Source organism: Rhododendron vialii, chromosome 3a (assembly GCF_030253575.1).
Source record: "Rhododendron vialii isolate Sample 1 chromosome 3a, ASM3025357v1".
In the NCBI taxonomy this organism is placed as follows: domain Eukaryota; kingdom Viridiplantae; phylum Streptophyta; class Magnoliopsida; order Ericales; family Ericaceae; genus Rhododendron; species Rhododendron vialii.
Window position 1 is genome coordinate 34,335,635 of NC_080559.1, and position 17,747 is coordinate 34,353,381.

The following is a 17,747-nucleotide window of genomic DNA, read 5'->3' on the forward strand; positions in this document are numbered from 1 at the left end:
AGACTCATAGTCAGATGGCATAGTATACCAAAGCAATTGTGGATTTGGTCTCTCCTGAAAGCATAATGGCAGATGGCTGATTTCTCTCCAGAAACCATAGTGGCATATAGGACCGATTGTCTGCTGACACTGGATGTTGATGTGTTTCTATAGTAGTATGACTCCAAAAGAAGCCTCTCAAATCCTCTGTACCAGAAATTTGGTGAGCTCATGTTCCGTTGTGTTTTTGGCCATTGGATAATTTGATACTTTTAAGGGATACAAAATTTAACTTGATCCAACGACCGGAAATACATAAAGAACAGAGGAATTTGGGTACGTAGGACTTGAGCTCCAAAAGAAGGGCTACTAGTTTGTGTCAAACCCAGTATACTTAGATCATAGGCCGAAGGGATTGGTGGGTCCGGACTCCGGAGGATCAACCGGAATTGTCGAAGTTGCCTTGGAGTGGGCCTGCATTGCCCCTTCATTCAGAGAGAGCGTTTATCATAAAGAATATCAGTGACTATGACAAAATAAAGGCCGTACTTTTAATTCAATAGCATGAACACAAAAAGATGATTATAACAAACCAAACCAAACCAAACCAAACCAAATGATGTTCAAAAAACACAAACCAAGCCAAAGAAACAAACTGAATCAAACTAGGCCTTGTGTTCCAGTCAGCTACAAGAGTCATTTTTCGTCATTCTGGAGCCAATGTGTTTGTGTTCAATCCGACTATCCAAAGACATCTTTCCTTTACGCAAGAAAATTAGATTTTCACACTATCAAGAGGTACCAGCCCTTTCTGAAAGCATTCGTAGTTAAGAGCAGCATAATTCTTCACTTTCTTGTATAATCTTGGTCTTTTCTCATCCACCAATTGATCAATAGGTTCGATCTCTTTCTCTGGATCTGGCCTCTTGAACATGGCGACAGTAATCTTCTCCCTTTCCCTGTTAGTCACTACCCTGTGGAATGGGCTCTTGAATACTCCATTACTCATTATCTGGATACACATGAAAAGGCCAATTCTGCTAATGAGTAAAGCTTCTTATCTTCTATATTAGGGAGATAGAATGTAGTTCTTAGGTTCGGTTGGAGGGGGAAAATTCCCCTACTAGAACACAATCTAACAACTACCACCCAACACACTAAATGTCGTGTATGTAGCAATAACTTAACATGTGTTCATAGAGTGTGTACTAAGGCCATATACTGTTCGTTTTCTATTTGCGCGCGCAAACACACAATAATACAGGAGATGATTTTCTAAGAGGTCAAACCCATTACCCATCATACTAAGCAGATTCGCTCACCCCCCTCTAGCTCAAAGGCCGAGCTAAAGCCCAAATCTATTTCTCTCTGAAGTTCTGCCTATTGCATTAGTCAAGCTTGGATAACTGAGAACTAGGACTTACTAGATGAAAGACCGTGATTAGTGAAGGGCTTAAAAGAGCCTTAGGTAGCTGCTATGTATGGGTAAATTGCTTCGTCAAAAATAGTCACGGGTTTCTTACTTGTGATGTATTGGCTAAAAAAAATCCAAGCAATGCTCAGTTGAAAGCATATTTCCATGATGCTTTTGTGCAAATTAGACAAAAAGAACGTACCTGCATTTGATCACCAAGATTGACAAACAGGGCATGAGGAATTACGGGAACTGTAAGCCACTGGTCCTCTTTCAAAACTTGAAGGCCTTGTACTTCTTTGTCTTGCAGTAGAACAGTGACCCCTGATCCGTCCGAATGGGGTTTGACCCCGAACACGTGGTCTGGTCTGGTACAAGTTGGGTAGAGGATGAATCTCCCTTGCATAACTGATCTGTCTCCAAACTGTTTTGAGAAGCTGCTCTCTTCCAATTTCAGTGATTTTGCCATGGCCTTCAATAAAATACCAACTACAGAATCGATGTTCATGGCGAATTCATCAATTGTCTCCCTGCAATAACATAGAAACTGAATGCTGGTTGCTATATCTTGATCGTGGGTTGTCAAGCATATAAGAAATCATTAATGCTGTTACTCTCTTTTTTGCCTTGGCCAATTACGTAAAAACGGAATGTTTTCCCCTCTCTGCGTAGCCAAGATCCAGATGCAAGAGTTTATTGATGCTACGTTTGGGTCTTCAAATCTATGGAGGGAAGATAACAGTAGAAATTGTACGAATGAAAGAATTCACCTAAAATCTTGCGGCTTTTCTGGCCACAACTTGAGATCTCTTTGATCTTCTGGGTATATTAACACAGAGAGACGGTCAGACCAGTCAAGAACTTGTTTTTCTGTGACTAAAGAGTCAAGCCCATACCCTTCCTTTGCAACAGCTGCTTTACCATGTCTTTGCTTTTCCTCGATTGGAAGCTCAAAGAACTTTATGATGACTTCCCTTACCTTGTCAAGAAACTGGAATGATATCCCATGCCCTATTACCTGATAACCAGTAAAAAACCATTACCAAATCAATACTAAGGAGGGACATCCGATTATAAAAAAAGAAAAGAAAAGGGTATTGAGAATTTGAAACCTGAAAGCAACCCCAAGAGGATAGAGCTGATCTGAGCTTGTCCAATTCCTTTTCTGTTTCTTCTATGGATGATTGCAGTGAAAAGAGACTGATATCAATGGTGGGGAGTGAAGCTAGCGGAGGGGAAGTGTCTACTGGACCATAAGGGTTGTCTCTAACGATAAATGGGGGTGGGGGGTCGCCTCCGTTGATGGATATTTCTTGAACGCTCCTGGGCGGCGACAAGGTCATTTTTTCAGGGTTGGAAGGAGTTGCATTTTCAGCCATCTTGGGTTTTGCAGAGAGGTAGAGGGAGAGTTGAAAATTTGGTTTATGCATAAAGCTCTGGGCAAGTTGAAGAATTTTTTATGCATAAAGCTCTGGGCAAGTTGAAGAATTTTTCAGTGCCAGCTCGGCACATTCAGACCGTCTATTGCGATTTTAAACGGCTCAGATTTGGAGAGAGAAAAAAGAGAGAGAGTGGTGGGGGTGAGAGAAGAGAGAGGATTTCAATTTATAAGTCCTCAAAAAGTTCATTGAACGGTCTGAATGTGCCGAACGGGCACCAGGTGGAATATACCCATCCGAAACCAAAAAAAAATTATCGGGCAAGTTTGGACTGTTCTCACAACGTGGGAATCAGATGGATGAATGGTGGTTTATAAAGAATCGATAGATTAGGCTTGTGGTCGGGGTATAGAACTGCAAGCATGCTACAATGGCCCGACACCGCAATTGGGGATGGGGTGTCCTGGTTTAGGTGGTGGACCATTCGGAGTGATCCCGGAGTTGGTGGTGGTCCTTGACTCATTGGTAATAATTGCAAAGCCCCGACAAGGCGATTGGTGTTGTTTACGTGGTACTTTCAATCGTTTACGTAACGACATATTTTGCGGTAATGATGTTTAGGCTCCGTTCTACTAACTAAAATATACTTATTTTTTGAGTTAAAAGTGATGTATTATGTGAGAATGACATGTCTCGTAAAGCAAAAAATAAGTACTACTAAAAATAAAAACTTTAACGCAACGGGGCCTAATTCACTTTTGTTGGGTGATTGAAAGATAAGAAGAGATCCACATTGTGGGGTTGTTAAAGGTAAAAACTCACCATCAAAATCTTAGAAAAGTTCACTAAATACAAAATTAATAAAAAACAGACAGACTTTTAGATTATTGGTATTGGGCAAAAATTGGGCAAAAAGCTAGCCAAAGCAATAACCTGGAAACAAAAACAATCCCAAATAACACACAATAAGCCATTACATTGACTAAACCATAATAAAGAAAGTTATTACATTTTGAGACCATAAACTGTCCAGTAGTTCAAATTCTCCTACTTAAATTACAAACCCAAATGTCTTGCCTTGCACCTTCTGAAAGGTCCCTTCCAAATTCATAATAAAGTCGTCATAAGTCATACATGTTCCAAATTCATAACATATACATAATTTAATAATGACTGCATTTTGTCCACATCCAAAAAACAAAAGCAGTGGACAAAACACAGTCATTTGAAAGGCATTTGTACCTTTAAAATATACACCTTTTGCCAATTGCCCACATCCAAAAAATAAAACAGTGGACAACCTTAACCATACGCCAACACAATTTATAATGATACTAAAAACATCTATTCAGTTAATCCCTTAGTGTGTCCCATGGAGACTTTAGATGAGAAAACACCATCTTCAATTCTGGCAATCTTCCAGTCATTTTGAGATCCACCAACTGCTGCACTCTTCCATGTAATTAATTTCCCATGCTTAAACATGGTTTTTGTTCCACTATCTGCCACAATTTTAGTGACTAATTATTCAATTGAAATACAAGTTTGAGTAATCCATCTAATCCAAATGTAAGTGACAATCTATATACCTTTTGATACAATAGTTGCTTCACATATCACTCCACCAGTTGCAGCACCTATTGAACCACCAGTTGCACGACTTATTGATCCACCTTTTGAACCTCCAATTGTTCTATCAGTTGCTTCAAAATATTTCAATTCCCAACATCAGTTCAGTTGACAACATTCACAAGTGTTACAACATGTTTAAGTTCAACAGAAAAAATGTACAGCAATGTATAATTCATACCTCCTCTTGCAATTCCCCTTCCAACCCCTGCAAATCCTCTCCCATCACTTGTTGCACCACCTGTTAGAACATATTTTACCACAGATCTGATATCACTACACAACACTTTGTAAAGAAAAAATAAAAACCAGATTCTATCAGTGAAATTTTACCTCCTCTCCAAAACTTGATCTTCGACCTCTAGCCATTCCCATCTCTCTTGATATCCCTCTACCACCACCTACGAGTCCACTCCCTTTTGGCATCCCTCTACCACCAGCTAGTACTCCATGGCTCCCTCTTGCTATCCCTCTACCACCACCTACGAGTCCACTCCCTTTTGGCATCCCTCTACCACCAGCTAGTACTCCATGGCTCCCTCTTGCTATCCTTCTACCACCACCTACGAGTCCACTCCCTTTTGCCATCCCTCTACCACCAGCTAGTACTTCACTCCCTCTTGTCATCCCTCTACCAGCATCTATCATTCCCATCCCTCTTGTCATCCCTCTACCACCGGCTGTCCCTCTCCTACCTCTGGCCACTACTCCTCCATCAGTTGAAACTTGGAGTCCTCTACCAGCACTAGTTGTACCAATGCTAGTTCCAGAAGCTCTTGATCTTGTCACAACTCCTATGGCCTATAAATAAATAACAAAACACAACAAAACAAGTCCAACAAAAAAAGTGTAGAAGATTGACCAACCTCAGCAGTGCATGTCCTAGCATTGTGTCCATGTTGGTTACATTTCCTGCACTTGGCCACATTCACCCTGATTCTACCAATTGTTGCAGTTAACTCATCTTCACCTTTCCTTCTTGATTTTTTGGGTCTGCCAGTCTTCCTCCTATATGGTGGAGGCATTATGTCATCATATTCTGTTTGGATCCACATGGATTTATCTGGGATTTGGTTTATCAAATATGCATAACTCTGCCTGAAAGTTTCAGTTAAGAAGTAATGGGAAATGAAATCCTCAGGTCTGGATCTATCCTTTCTAATGGCTGCACAAGCATGCCTACATGGTATTCCTGTCACATCCCATTTCCTACAACTGCAAGTCCTCAACCCAATGTCTACTATCCAAGACTTGAAAGGTGAGCTAATTTCAAACTTCTGTGTAGCACAGTAAAATGACAGCATATTCCATTCCATTATCCTTCTCAATGTCCAACTTCTTACAAATTGAAGGGCATATGTTAGATTTAAATGTAGAACCAAATTTGGCCCTCTCTACATACCTCATTGAAAGAATGGGTTTGTCTCTCACTTGTTTGATAGCATTGTTGAAGGACTCACTCAAGTTGTTGACCATCCTATTGGTCTTAGCCCTTGGGCCGTAAAAACATCTTGCCTAAAATTTGGGTGGTACTTTTAACAACCACTCATGTGCCTTCACTGAAATTGCCCTTGGCTCCCTCATCTTCTGTTGGAACTCAGGTAAGGTGTATGCACTTGCTGCTCCCCACATAAGGTCCTTCAACTCTTTGCCTTTGTGTTCTTTTTGGAAGTTGGCCAACCAATTAGCAAATGCCCACTGGTTGTGGTATATTCTAGGACAAGTATGTACCCCATTGATTTTTTTTAATTTGAAAAGTTGTTGTTTCACCCACCCTAGAAGCATGAAGTCTCCATGTACAAGGATGTTCTTCATCCTCATATTTGCACGTCACTGTTACCCTCTTTGATTCATTTTTAATGTACTTGTATTCACTTCCATTCCTAAGATGAAACTCCTTCAAGAATGATCTAAAAACCCTAACATTAGGAAACAACATGCCATGCACCAGTTTAGGATTTTTCATATCCCTTTCTTCATTAAACTCTGGGAATGTAACCTTCCTTTTCCCTTTCATTTTCTTTTTACCTCCTCTCCGTCTGATGAGCTAATAATACTCCCAATGTCATCACTACTGTCACTACCACACTCTCTTTCCACATCCTTACCAACTATTACTGATTTTCGTATATCTTTCACAGCCTTAACACTTGGTCCTCCATCTTCAAAATCATATATTTCTTTACCATCACCATCAGATGATGATGAATCCCTTAACCCACTACATACATAGTCACTATCACTATCCGTATCACTGTCACCCCCTTCCACATCCTCACCAACTATGACTGCTTTTCCTCTACCTCTATCCTCCACAACCTTAACACTTGGCCCTCCTTCCTCCAAATAATCCAATGCTACACTATCAGCACCACTGTCACCACCATTGTTTCCATTATCAAATCTGTCCCCCCCAAGTTCCAATTGTTCCCCCCCAATTTCTTCCCACTGATGCCACCCAAGTTCCTCCTCATCACTCTCTTCAACATTAGGATGGGTAATGAAGAACTCAATTTCCTTACCCTCACCCTCATAAAGAATAAACATTTCTGTCATGTCTGTATCATTACTAACTTCAAATAACCCATCTTGAATCGTATGACCTGGCCTTAAGTAGGTAAGTGAAGCCCATGGGGTACACCCTATTTCTTGAAGGATCTCACATAAATTAGCATAGGAAAACTCATAAGGGATAACTCTGCAATAACACACGTCCCCATCAATGTAGCTATTTGGAGGATGTCCAGCAAATTTCCCCTCAAATCTTATATTCAGTTGAACCCTACCATCATCCCCCATCTTCAATTATTAAATGTGACAGCAACAAACCCAATACCAAAAAATAAATTACAAAAAGGTCAATGAGTGCAACAAGGGGACCATAAAAAGGGGTAAAGAACAACAATGAACAAAACTTGTTGGACCCTTGTTTAGAAACAGGTCGACAAGTAACATCTATTTAGAAGGAAAAAGTTAACATTTTAACTTAGATTTTTTGGTCAAACACTAATTAATATGTAGGGACCCTAATATATAAACATACATATACAGACAGACAGAAACAGAGGAGAGTGAGATAGATAGATAAGCACAAACCCTCAAAGCCCTAATTTCAAACCTTAACAACCATTCAAACATATGCACATATATATATATATATATCAGTCTCAAATGACCGGAAGGGCTTTATATACGTGTATATATAAAGCCCTAATAGGGACCACCACTATGGAGACCAAGCTTTTATTCTAATTTTTAAACCCCAACAACTGTATATAATAACCATATAGCATATACTATATAAATGCAGAGAGAGAGAGAGAGAGAGAGAGAGAGAGAGAGAGAGAGAGAGAGAGAGAGAGAGAGAGAGAGAGAGAGAGAGAGAGAACGTACTTTAGCGCTGTGAGTATCGTCTTCAAAATTGTGCTCAAACCCTAAATCGTCCACCAAATCATCTTCATCTTCAAGTGATTCGTTGATACTGGATGATGATAGCTACATGATTGATTCGTATATTTATTTAGATGTTGAGATTTTGGTACATGGGAGAAGGGAGAATGGCGAGAACACAGATGATCCCGATTAGGGTTTTGCTGTGGGAGAATGGAAATGATGATGATGATCGAGATTAGGGTGTGCTTTGGGAGAATGAAGATGATCGAGATCGAGATTAGGGTTGGGTTTGGCAGGTTTGGTCGAGATCGCCTCTGGGGGTCGGAGATTAGGGTTAAGGAGATGAATGGTTGAAATGAGGATAAATTAGGTCTGTGGAAGTATATATATGTAAGGGCAATTTGGTCTTTCCATTAATTCCGTCCAACAGCGTTACCCCCTCCAAATGGAAACTTTGCTCAAGGGGTTTGGCCGTAGGCAAAATTCTATTAGGGGGTGAGTGAGACAAACGGGAATAGTTCGAGGGGTGTCTCAGTATTTAACCCTTGAAACAACAACAAAGGAGGAAAAAACATAGAAAGTTGGCACTTCATATTTTGATAACCACACTTCAATATTTGTCTTAGGCCATCCACAGTGGTATAATCAAATGTTAATTATTTTTAAAGTTAACAATGTTTGTGCAAAAGATGGCTCACAATGGTATAATCAAACTTAGCAACATCCTTAAAAATAATCAAATTTTAGGTTTTGGATAACCAAAACTAGCAACATTTTTCAATAATCAAAAGCATTTTTAAGCTTTGGATAACCAATTTTAGGCTGTGGACCCCTTAGTTTGATTATGGACTAGAAACGACCATTGTGAACCTCAACATTGGTAAGCTTAACAATCTCTTAAATGAATAATCAAAAGCTGATGTGTCAACTTTTGGTTATCCATTTTTGATTATACCATTGTGGATGGCCTTAGTGATCATATCATGAATTGTTGGGATTTTGGTGTATTTGTAAAACTTTGTGAATGTGGCTAGACCAAGTATTAGTGTATATTCACTAGTTGTTAGTCTATATTCACTCATTCTAGTGTAATACCCAAGAAGAGGTATTAGTGAATATTCACTAGTTTCCCTTTTGCTACTCATCGACTAAAACGTGTTCCTAAAATCTCTGATGATTGATTATAAAATCTATCCTTATTTAGTGTAGTAATTGAACTGATTTGATTTTCTTTCCAAAAACCAAATCCTTAGACGCTCCTTCTCCATCTATATATTCAGACGTTCAGAATCATTGAAGAAATGGAAAAAAACAACTCTCTCTTCCACCCCTAAAAATGTTTCCTAAGTTTAAGCAATAGTTCGATTGTGCGTTTTGTTTTCGGTTTTCTTCTGTGCAGAGAAGGCCAAGTAGAGGTGGTGTATTCTGGGCTGTTTTATCCTGAGGACGGCGTGGCATTCAAATTATGAACACTAAATTAATTGTGAGAATTCACGAGATAGTTAAGCCGAACAACTCAACTAATACAATACAAGAGATAAGCCCATTATAGGGTAGAAACAAAGAAAGAAAGGAAAAGCTCAAGGAAAAAACACTCACATACAGATGTAGTGACTAACCGGGAGAGGGAGAAGATATCTGTCGTTATATTCAAGAGGCCGGAACCAGAGAAAGAGATCGAACCTGTTGATGTGGATGAGAAAAGACCAAGAAGAAAGTGAAGAATTATGCTGCTACATATTAACTACGCATGCTTTCAGAAAGGGCTGGTAGCACTTGATACTGCGAAAATTTAATTTTTTTTACGTAAAGAAATCATATGACTTTGGAAAGTATGATCAGAAAAAATAGAAAAATGTAACTTTTTGAGCCACGTGGTTAGAATAAGGGTTAGCAGATAAGTTGGTATGGGGCGTTACAATTGCAGCCTTTATTAAAAAAACAATTTGCATTTGTTATTTTGTGTCAACCTTTTTGGATTATTAATTCATATTGACCGGAAGAATCTAAAGATTTTATAACCAAACTAATTCTTTGTTGAATTTTCCAGTTTTGCCTAGTTTATTTGGCCAGTGTTTCCCAAATTTTTGTCCTAATTTTTGTCCTCATTTTTTCGAGCTTTAGATGGCCTTTTTTTTTTCATATTTGCTGACTCGGGGCAAAATAAAATCACCATTACTACCATTTTACCATTTCAAGTTCCATTACCAACAGGAGTTACAAGTACCATACTTAGCTACATTTTACAAAAAGATGCAACATTGTCCAAAACAAAGTACTTAATAAACTACAAGCTAAGGTAATGCTAACATCTTCTTCTTCAACATTCCTTTACCCCCCAAACAAACAAAAATCCCTATGCCAAGTAAAAGTACCGCCATTGCAGTCAACACATTCACCAGTTTTTTACCATACTCAACCTCCTCCTTCAACCTCTTCCTCAAGCCCACATTCTTTGCTTCGACCTCTTCCACCTTCACCCTCAACTGCACATTGTTTGCTTCCACTTGTTCCATCTTCACCCTCAAATCCTCCATCTCCACCCTCAAATCCACCATCTCCAATTCATTCCAATCTTCCTTGTTCTTGTATTGTTCCATTTTCAGTGCAAAACCATCCTCCATCTCCTTCAAATTTCTGTTCATGCAATTCATCTTCATTACAAACCATTCCTCCCTCTCTTTTAGCTTTGCAATTTTGGCCCTCAAATCAACATTTTCCTTTTGCAAATCATCGTTCTTCTTCACCATCCAGTTCCCAAAATCCTTCCCTCTCTCACATGTGGGCGGGTCAACCCAGTCAAAGAACTAACAACCTTCATCATCCTAAAAACCAAAAAATTACATTTTTATCCAATAAATTAAAATTAAATATGAATAAAAAAAATGATAACAGAATTGAAAATATCATAAAAATTAAGTAAAATACAAGTCTAAAAACCAAACACAAGTATTTATATCCCTTAATACATTAAAATTTATGGGTTAAGGGTTATGAGAAAGTAGAAATGGGGAGGAACATATAGTCAATCACCCTAAAAACCCAAAATAAAAAAATTTCAATCTAATTTTATTATGAAAAATTCAAATTCAAATTTAAATCTATTGGGTGCGAATCAAATGGGAAACAAAATTAGAGGGAGATGAGACCGATTTTAAATATACTGGCCTTCTTGTAGTTCACACATCCTAGGAATCTCCTACCCACGTTTGGTTCAGTTAGGGCTGTTCTTAGTGGAGCCCTAACTCCACAACCACTAAGAACTTTTGTCCCGGGGTCTGTCCGTAGGCCAAATTCTATTAGGGGGCGAGCGAGACAAACGAGAATAGTTCGAAGGGTGTCTTGGTAATTAACCCTTGTTTCAATAGTTGAATGGCAAGTCTAAATTGGAGGGAAGTGTTCTAACTAGGTAGGATTTTCAAAAAATGGACAATCAATTAGAACGCAGAGAGTATTATTTTTGTCAGGTATAAAATAGTAACGCCTGTTTTGAGTTTTTTTTTTATCCCCTAAATTATGCACATTTTCTCTACTTAGTCTCTAAATTATCAAGTTGATGATTTCATCCTCTCAACTATCATACCATTACCTACTTAGTCTAATAGATAATGAAAATTAGAAATTTGGATGAAAAATGTCATGTAAGGCCCTGTTTGGACCCTGTAAAGCAGATACTTGATTATGAGAGTCTTAGAGATAAAAATTAATTATGGCTCTTTAGGATAAAATGATCAGAAAAATAAGATATTCACACCGGTTCAAACAAATTGAAAATTGGAGCACTAAATTTTTTTACAAGGTTAATATATTAGAATCTTACGTGACATGTGACATTTTATAGAAACTAACACATACATGTTTTTTTATTTATTTATAAAAAGATTGAATTCTTTATATAGAATTTAGCTGACCAAAAAAAAAATATATATAGAATTTAGACTGTTTCTATATTAAAAATATGGTTAAAAATTAAGCGATCCAATTTTCAATCAGTGTGAACCGGTTCGGAGATATTAATTTTCTGATTACTTTATGCTAAAAGGTTATAGTTAATTTTTTTTGTCTAAAGCTCTCATAATCAAGTATTTACTCTAAAAGGTCCCATATAAAAAGCAGATATTTAATTCTAATAGCCCTAGAGATAAAAATTAATCATCTTTAGAATAATATGATCAGAAAAATAATATCTTCGCACCATTCCAAACGAATTGAAAATTCGAACACTTAATTTTTTTAGGTCTATATACTAAAAAATATGGTTAAAAAATTAAGTGCTCCAATTTTCAATCTGTTGAAACCAGTGCGAAGGTCTTATTTTTCTGATCATTTTATCTTAAAGGATCATAATTAATTTTTATCTCTAAAACTCTCATAATCAAGTATATGCTCTATAGAGTCCCAAACAGACCTTACACGGCATTTTCCGTCCAAATTCCTACAAACAGACCTTACATGGCATTTTCCATCCAAATTCCTAACTTCTGTTATCTATTGGACTAAGTAGGTAAATGTATGATAGTTGAGGGGATGAAATCGTCAAATTGATAGTTTAGGGATTAAGTAGAGAAAATGTGTATAGTTTAGGGGATAAAAAGGAAAAAAACTCTTGGGTTAATAATCTTGTGATATTACTTTTTATTTTCAATTTTTTCGACTTTGTCGTCAATTTTTGTGTGTGTGGAATATTGGCTTATCTCGATGAGAGAAATCTAAAAGGTAAAAACTCATTATCAAAAATCTTACAAAGTTCACTAAAGACAAAAATAATCCAAAACAGATCGACTTTTTGGATCATTTTCGTCTTTATTACGAAACGAATTACTTGGATTAATAATTTTTAAATTGTGATTTTCTTTCGATTGGCTGTAGTAGTTTGTTTCTTTGCTTTTCAAATGCTAGAGAGAAAAGGATATGAACCAGGTTGAGGATGATGGAGCTCATTCTCAGGAGTTGCATGCAAAATATTTCTTCTTTTTTCCCCCTTTTTTATTTATGCAATCGTAAGCAACAGACCGTGGCTTCTATTTCTAGCAAGAAGATTTCGTCTAATATTTGATTTATATGTCTTCGGATGAATAAAATTGTTACATGAATTAGAATAAAGTCAGTGAATATGATCAAAGAAAGGCCATACTTTTTATCAAGTGGCAACACGAAAAGATGAGTACAACAAACCAAACTAAATCACACTAGGCCTTGTATTCCAGTCAGCTACAAGGATCATTTTTCTCATTCTTCTCAGCTACATGAATCACACTACGCCCTTCTTATTCTTATTTTTATTTCGATCTTCTTCTAATTCGCCAATCTTCTTATTTTGTTCAATCTGACTTTCCGAAGCCATATGTTCTCTTTGCATAGAAAAATTAAATTTTCAAAGTATCAAGTAGTACCAGCCCTTTCTGAAAGCATTCATAGTTAAGAGCAGAATAATTCTTCACTTTCTTGTATAATCTTGGTCTTTTCTCATCCACCAATTGATCAACAGGTTCGATCTCGTTCTCTGGTTCTGGCCTCTTGAACATAACGACAGACATCTTCTCCCTCTCCCGGTTAGTCACTACCCTGTGGGTTGGGCTCGTGAATGCTCCATTACTCAATATCTGGATACGCATAAAAGGCCAATTCTACCAATGAGTAAAGCTTCTTATCTTCTCTATTAGCGAGACAGAATGTGGTTTTTAGGAACGATTTGAGGGGGGAAATCCCCTACTGGAACACAATCTAACAACTACTACTCAACACACTGAATGTGGTGTATGTAGTTGCAACATAACATGTGTTCATATATATAATGTGTACTACGGCCATGCGGTGTTCATTTTCCGCTTTGTACGCCCACACAAGAGAATACAGGAGATGATTTACTGTTCTACTGTTCTCTAAAGGATTACTAGATGAAAGACTGAGATTAGTGAAGGGCTTAAAAGCGCCTTAGGTATCTGCTATGTATGGGTAAATTGCTTCGTCAAAAATTGTATCGGGTTTCATTCTTGTAATGTATTGGCTAAAAAAATCCAAGCAATGCTCAGTTCAAACCACATTCCCGTGACGCTTGTGTGCAAATTAGACAAAAGAATGTACCTGCATTTGATCACCAAGATTGACAAATAGGGCATGAGGAATTATGGGAACTGTAAGCCACTGGTCCTCTTTCAAAACTTGAAGGCCTTGTACTTCTTTGTCTTGCAGTAGAACAGTGACCCCTGATCCGTCTGAATGGGGTTTGACCCCGAACACTTGGTCTGGTCTGGTACAAGTTGGGTAGAGGATGAATCTCCCTTGCATAACTGATCTGTCTCCAAACTGTTTTGAGAAGCTGCTCACTTCCAATTTGAGTGATTTTGCCATGGCCTTGAATAAAATACCAACTACAGAATCGATGTTCATGGCGTATTCATCAATTGTCTCCCTGCAATAACAAGAATCGTAGCTCATGGCCAAATATGAACACAAGTGTATATTTTGTTCGTTGCATTCATATGAGTATTGGCTTTGTATATAGAAATATATTAGGTCTGCAGATATCTGAGAAGCGTGGGTGAAGTCTATCAATGCGATTTATGTCAGTTTGTGAAACAGAGTAGCAAATTCTGCGCATCACGTTTACATTGAATTTTTAAGGTTGTGAAGCTGGGCCACTTTGCGCGCACCTCAACTAATTCTAAGGTCCTAAAAGTTAATGACCGGGGAAACCTCCAGTGGCTCCAAGGTTTGGAATGTTTGGCTTCCGTGGGATTCAAACATGCGACTTCATGGAGGATAAGCACTTATTACTTGGGGTTTGCTATATCTAGATCTTGGTTTTGTCAAGTATAAGATTGGGTTTGTCAAGTATAAGAAACTGTTAAGGCTGTTTTATTTTTTTGCCTTGGGCAAAATTACATAAAACCTGAATGTTTCTCCTTGTCATAGCCAAGATCCAGATGTAAGAGTTTATTGGTGCTGTGTTTGGATCTTCAAACCTATGGAGAGGAAAAATAACAGTAGAAAAATGTATGAGTGAACATAAGAAAAAATCACCTAAAGTCTTGTGGCTTTTCTGGCCAATATTTGAGATTTCTTTGATCTTCTGGGTAAATCAACACAGTGAGACGATCACACCAGTCAAGAACTTGTTTTTCTGAGACTAGAGGGTCAAGCCCGTACCCTTGGAGCGCAACGGCTGCTTTACCGTATCTTTGCTTTTCCTCGAATGGAAGCTCAAAGAACTTTTTGGTGACTTCCCTTACCTTGTCAAGAAACTGCATTGATATCCCATGCCCTATTACCTGATACCCATGGTAAAAAAAATGTTGGTGGTTTTTTAAGTATTTTAATATTAAAAATTACTCTTACTATTTACTACAAAGTTAGAAAATGTTGGTGTTATATATTGATGCATGCAGGCGTTTGAGGGGCAGAAGCATAAGCCTATGGCTGAGAGCCTGAGGCAGTGTAGTGTGATCAATGTTATCCTATATATATTGCTCCATTTTTTTTTATCATCAATATTGTTCTTACAGAGAGATTACCTAGCAAAATGTAAGGGCGTTTTTGTGGCAGAGCTTTGGGTTCTAACCTACTTATGCATGGTGGTCCGAGCCAACACGACTTAATAGTCAGGCTGTGTATCCTGGAGGAGACAGGCCATATGAGGAGTTCTACGACATAAGTAGTGGTTCAAGATTCAACCAGATAAGACTTGAATCTCCTTAAAGAAAGCGAGATATCCGTGCCTCTGTCCGATAGTTTGTAATTCATTTATTATGGATAATTCATTAATATCCACAAAGATGTACTTGATGTAAGTGAATATTTGTACTCATTGAGATTTATTAATGAGAATGGATGAGACTGCCATGGAGTAGCATAAAAATCTTGTGTGTTCTTGTTGTTTAACTGTTGTTTGATTTATTGGCCCAATATTCATTCTTCAAAACAACCAACAAAAACCATCACCCAAATCAAAGCAATTTGATAAGGGAAAAAAATCCAGTCGACAAATGATCCAGTGCCATGTGATCATTTACTCTCGGGAAATTTTTAACAAAGTTATTGACAATTTGAAACCTGAAAGCAACCCCACGAGGATAGAGCTGATCTGAGCTTGTCCAATTCCTTTTCTGTTTCTTGTATGGATGATTCCTGCAGTGAAGATGGTAATGGTGAAAAGAGACTGATATCAATGGTGGGGATTGAAGCTAACGGAGGGGAAGTGTCTACGGGACCAAAAGGGGCATCGTCTCTAACGATAAATGGCTGTGGGGGGTCGTCTCCGTTTACGGACATTTCTTGAACACTCTTGGGCAGTGTCAAGATCATTTTTTCAAGATTGGAAGGAGTTGCAGTTGCAGCCATGTTGGGTTTTGCAAGAGGTGAAGGGAGTGTTGGAAAGTGGGTTTATTTATGCATAATTGGCCTGAGCAAGTTTGGACGGTTGTAACCAACTAGGGCTAGCTCGGTTGGTCATGACTTTGGCATCTCACAAAGAGATCAGAGGTTCGAATCTCACCTATAATGGGTTTATCTTTTATATTGGTTGAGTTATGGACTTTGTTGTCTAGTGGATTCTCACAATTGATATAGGATCCCGAGTTTGTACTTTGTACTTCATATATGATGTAAATGACGTCTTCTATTGATTGAAAAAAGAAGAAGCTTGGCTTGTCACATGTGCGAATCCTGATGGTTTGTGAAAGGTTGATGATTTAGAAATGGATACGAATATTTTTGTCGGGGTAAATAATTGCAAGAAAACAAGCCCCAACAATGCTTTATACTGGGGAATGTACTGGTTTTGGTGGGTGGTCATTTGATTTTGATGAAAGCAAGTTTGGGCTTTTTCTCACATGTTTGGACCTATTAGGTGAGGTGTCAAGTTGCTAATGGATGGCCGTACAGCGTGGTGTGAACGGAAGTTTCATGAGAGGACAAAAATGGAGTGTGGTTATTGGAAAAGAGGAGTGTGAAAATCTATTACCATGGTTTATACTCCCTCTGTCTTTATCCCTATTAGGTGAGGTGTCAAGTTGTTAACAGATGGAGAGAGACAACAGTTCCCGACCGAATTTTCAACGCCGCGCCGGGCCCATTCCAGCCACCGGACAGCTGATCGGAGCCGACCAAAAATTCTAAAAAAAAAAACCGAATGGGTTCTCGTGAGAATCAATGGCATCCTATGTGTGTAGATAGCCGATCTGAACACTCTATTTTTTTTCTACAATGTATACAAAAAAATGGAGTGTTTGGATCGGCCACCTACACACATCGAATGCCGTTGATTCCCGCGAAAATCCACTCGGTTTTTTTTTTTAGAATTTTTGGTCGGCTCCGATCAGCCGTCCGGTGGCCGGAGTGGGCCCGGCGCGGCATCGGGAATTCGGTCAGGAATCCCCGGTCGGGATTCTCAGACTTTCTGGGCCATACATGACTTGAACGGAAGTTTTGTGAAGAATATTATCTCTTGGTTTATGGTCCCTCCATCTTTGTCCCTATTAGGTGAGGTGTCAAGTTGCTAACTGTGGGCACACGCCCCAGAAAATTTTATTTATAAAATTGGGTGAGACCCTTTTTCGGAAAAGCGCGGCGAAACGCTTCGATTCAGAGTCGTCACTAGGGTTTTGCGGTATACCACCCAAGGAACCGAACTTGAAACGCTTGCCACGTTGTTTGATTTTGAAAAGGCGTAGACTGGTCCGTCATCACCTTCGATATCTGAGGTTCGGGAGCCAGGTTACGAGAGGGGAAGGGTTTTATGGCACCCCTCTCGCTCAATCCGAAGATCGGTCTTTACTCGGGCATTTTATAAAACGTTTGCATTTTTCTCTTATTAATCATTTTTTAGCCAATTAGGGTGGGGAAACAGTTAAAGGGGGATTAAAACTGTAACAAGTTGTATTTATGTGACAAAATGAGATGGATGCTTATTGAAATAGTATAGATTGAAAACAGACTTCTGTGAGCGTTTTAAA

At 38.4% G+C, this 17,747-nt stretch overlaps 2 protein-coding genes and 2 long non-coding RNA genes across 5 annotated transcripts; 2 read left to right on the forward strand and 2 right to left on the reverse strand.

Annotated features, from left to right (window-relative positions):
• Nucleotides 1-508: 508 nt before the first annotated feature.
• Nucleotides 509-3,113, reverse strand: LOC131320283 (protein SRG1-like). The gene is made up of 4 exons (XM_058350941.1): nt 2,506-3,113; nt 2,164-2,411; nt 1,596-1,923; nt 509-991 (listed from the first exon to the last, which is right to left on the reverse strand). Exons 1-4 carry the CDS (start codon nt 2,821-2,823, stop codon nt 755-757), a joined length of 1,131 nt encoding a protein of 376 aa, XP_058206924.1. The 5' UTR covers nt 2,824-3,113; the 3' UTR covers nt 509-754.
• LOC131320288 (uncharacterized) lies at nt 2,668-13,398 on the forward strand. Its single transcript, XR_009198170.1, has 2 exons — nt 2,668-2,790; nt 13,283-13,398. It is a non-coding gene; the product is annotated as an uncharacterized LOC131320288 (long non-coding RNA).
• LOC131320281 (protein SRG1-like) lies at nt 12,909-16,377 on the reverse strand. 2 transcript variants are annotated; one of them, XM_058350940.1, is made up of 5 exons: nt 15,847-16,377; nt 14,945-15,065; nt 14,818-14,866; nt 13,879-14,206; nt 12,909-13,397 (listed from the first exon to the last, which is right to left on the reverse strand). In XM_058350940.1, the coding sequence occupies exons 1-5, from the start codon at nt 16,132-16,134 to the stop codon at nt 13,161-13,163; spliced, it is 1,023 nt and encodes a 340-aa protein (XP_058206923.1). In that variant the 5' UTR covers nt 16,135-16,377; the 3' UTR covers nt 12,909-13,160. The 2 variants fall into 2 exon arrangements, with proteins under 2 accessions (XP_058206923.1, XP_058206922.1); XM_058350939.1 differs by having other exon boundaries at nt 14,818-15,065; nt 15,847-16,368.
• Nucleotides 14,233-15,075, forward strand: LOC131320287 (uncharacterized). Its single transcript, XR_009198169.1, has 2 exons — nt 14,233-14,870; nt 14,952-15,075. It is a non-coding gene; the product is annotated as an uncharacterized LOC131320287 (long non-coding RNA).
• Nucleotides 16,378-17,747: the final 1,370 nt, after the last annotated feature.